We start from the raw sequence: 3,093 nt of genomic DNA, 5'->3' as shown, positions 1-3,093 counted from the left end.
ACATTACACCCATCCATAAAACCAATAGTTTCATCAAACTATTACACCCATAGTTCCATCCATAAAACCTAGTTCCATCCATAAAACCAACAACACATAGTTCCATCAAACAAATACACCCAAAATAGATATAAACATAACACATACATAGTTCATAAGTAAAAGGTTCATAAGTAACCCATAGTTCCATCCATAAAAAGACCCCAGAACAAAAAAAAACTATCAATCGAAACGGTTCAAGACATAGACCCAGCCAAACGGCGCAGAATGCGCCCCACCATCTCCACTCGGTCCATCTCCTCTAGAGAAAGGAATGCCTCAGCTTCCTTGTGATGCCCGTGCAGGTACATATAAGCATCAATGAGCTCACTTCTGGGGAAACCCCCAATGTTTAGCACTGCATCTTTCAGGTCAGGGAGGCTATGCACCTCACTAGTAGTAATTATGGCATCGGCAACCCTATTAATGTTGGAGGACACAACCTGCAACTCTGATAGAAGTGCAGCATTATGACGCTTCTTTGACTTCGTCCCACCACTAGTAGAAGTTGGGCCCCTGATAGGAGAAGAGTCACTGTAGCCCATGCTAACATCTACGCCAGGTGTAGATGAAGAAGTTCTACCACGAGGCGAAGTATGGAGTAAGCTGTCGTCCATATCATCGAGCCCAACCGGAAGGGTCAATGAAGAAGCACCATGTGTGTCCTGCGTCGTCTGAGTGGGATCCCTTCTTACATCTCTGATATCCTCCCCACGTGCGTAATCATCATCACAAACAACTTTCATTTCTTCATAGAGGGGATACCGTTTGCTAAAGAAGCGTTGGTGTTCTGGATGCAACTGTAAAAAAAGAAAGGAATTGTCACGGAATATTATTTAAACATGTAACTTATAAATGGAGGAAGCGATATACGAAAAATAAATATTACCCTCAAGTATTCATTCTTAACTTCTTCGTCAACTGATAACTTGCATATGGTTTCATCCCAGCCAAAGCCACTGAGATTTATGATGGAGTTCAGTGTCCTATACGTTGTCTTCAGTGTCCAGTTCATGCGCAACAGCAAAATAAGCGCACTCTTTGAACCCAGCACCCGTTTTCTGCCCCTCGGCTATTTGATTCCTAAGGCCTGTCAAGAGAGCCCCATCCATAGTATGATTCCATGAGACATTCACCTTCTTATCCATTGTACCTGTAGTTGCTGCCATCTCGCCTGCAAATTTTCGAAACACTTCATATAAAAAATATTCAATCATAGAATTATAGATAACCAATAGGCATAAGCAATCATAGAAGTTACATTAACTAATATTGTAGCAAACATACAAATTACATAAACATATCTCAATCCAGCACACCAAATGAGTACCTATAAAAATAGTACACCACAAAGAAAGGAATATAAGCTACAGTTCCAACAAAGTACACATCGAAAATGTAAACACAGGTGCGCAACTGTTGCAGCCATGTCGTTTCCTAACGACGACGACGTGCTTCGAAATCATTTCACATCTGATTCATGATTGTGGTTCGAATGTTACGACCTTCCCTTAAATCCTCGGCCCTGGTCATAGGAGGAGGAGGAACAGGTCCTTCCTCCTCTTCCTCTTCAGGTGGAAGCAATGCCAGCTCATCCTCAACATCCTGAATGTAGGCATCGTCAGGCATCTCCCTCCTAATGTGGTTGTGGACGCAGCAACAGGCCAACACTATGTCGATTTGCTTGTCATATGAGTACATGGGTGCTGAATTTAATATGCCGAATCGCTTCTTCAGGACACCAAAAGTTCGCTCGATTACATTCCTCGCCGAAGAATGCCTTTGGTTATACAACTCCTCGAGTTTTGTAGGTCTGCGCCCTCTAATCTGATTGAGATGGTAACCAATACTTCGGATTGGAGTTATAAAATGGGACAGGCACGGATACCAGGCATCACCAAGGTAAAACTTTCCTACAATCAAAGAAAGGATTATACTTAAATTTGCTATGTACTACGGGAACTGAATCGGTACAAACGGAATAATAAGGTAACTATTACCTGGCAAAATAGGAATCCCGTTCTGCTTTGATATGGCAGATGCTAACATCCGTGAGTCCGATGCCGACCCCTCCCACCCACAAAGGACGTATGTAAACTTTAGGTCAAAGTCGTAACAAGCTAACACATTTTGGGATGGGAAGTGCTTACGACAAATATATCTTTTCTGAGTATCCTGAGATACTTTTGCAGGAATGTGCATCCTGTCAATTGCACCGATACAATCCTATAATATGGACATTCAGATGTCAACCATCACTGTGAACATGCCTCAATTACTAACAACCTACAGTCGAAATACGTAGCTATCGTAAACGTACTTTAAAGTAAGGCTCAAATTATGATTATTAAGGATTGCCCGTGGTGTCTCCCTTGATGGACATACTATGAACATGTACTGTAGAATGAGAACAACATCGAGAACCTTATTAAAATACTTTGAAACAGTTGCCCCAGACCTTCTTATGGTTGCCCTAACAGTACGATTCCTTTCGTTGTGTGCAATCACACTTAAGAAAATCATAACTTGTTCCTCAACAGTGCAATGAATTGTGTCTTCCAGCAAGGTAGTGCTTTTTAAAAGGCCCACGAAGGTGCGGAAGCACCGAACATCCATACGAAGAAGAGCAACACAATGGTCATCTGCATTCGTGATACGTCTAACAAAGGTTCGACGGGTTAGGTACCCGCTTTCATAAGGTGCTCTTGTAATATTCTGCTCTAGGTATAGTCGAACCCTAAGCGTAACTGCAGCTGTCGCAGATATTACTATAGCTGCAGCTCGAAGGATCAACATTCGCCTATCTGCTGGTTCTTGAGGCATGATGGTAGCCTACGAAATAGTAAAAAAAAACATAACTAAAGATAAGAACCCAACCACCCAAAACACCATAGCTACAGTTGCAACAATTGAAACAAAACAACCACAATCAATTTCACCAAAGCACCACACCAACAACCACCACATCAGCACCTTAAATCCACCACAAAAAAAATAATCCCCAACCCACATCAACACATCAAATCTAGCAAAAAGAAAAAAACATCCCCAACC

General features: G+C 42.0%; 1 protein-coding gene across 1 annotated transcript; it reads right to left on the bottom strand.

Moving 5' to 3' along the window:
- Window positions 1–236: 236 nt before the first annotated feature.
- LOC143878967 (uncharacterized) lies at window positions 237–2,862 on the bottom strand. The gene is made up of 5 exons (XM_077381181.1): window positions 2,425–2,862; window positions 2,040–2,265; window positions 1,545–1,952; window positions 1,032–1,213; window positions 237–839 (listed from the first exon to the last, which is right to left on the bottom strand). Exons 1-5 carry the CDS (start codon window positions 2,860–2,862, stop codon window positions 237–239), a joined length of 1,857 nt encoding a protein of 618 aa, XP_077237296.1.
- Between the last annotated feature and the right edge of the window lie 231 nt (window positions 2,863–3,093).

Source organism: Tasmannia lanceolata, unplaced genomic scaffold (assembly GCF_043159265.1).
Source record: "Tasmannia lanceolata isolate RefF3 unplaced genomic scaffold, GAP_Taslan_0.1 ptg000006l, whole genome shotgun sequence".
NCBI lineage: Eukaryota > Viridiplantae > Streptophyta > Magnoliopsida > Canellales > Winteraceae > Tasmannia > Tasmannia lanceolata.
Note: the sequence above shows the minus strand (reverse complement) of the source record. Positions and strands in the feature narration are given on the sequence as shown.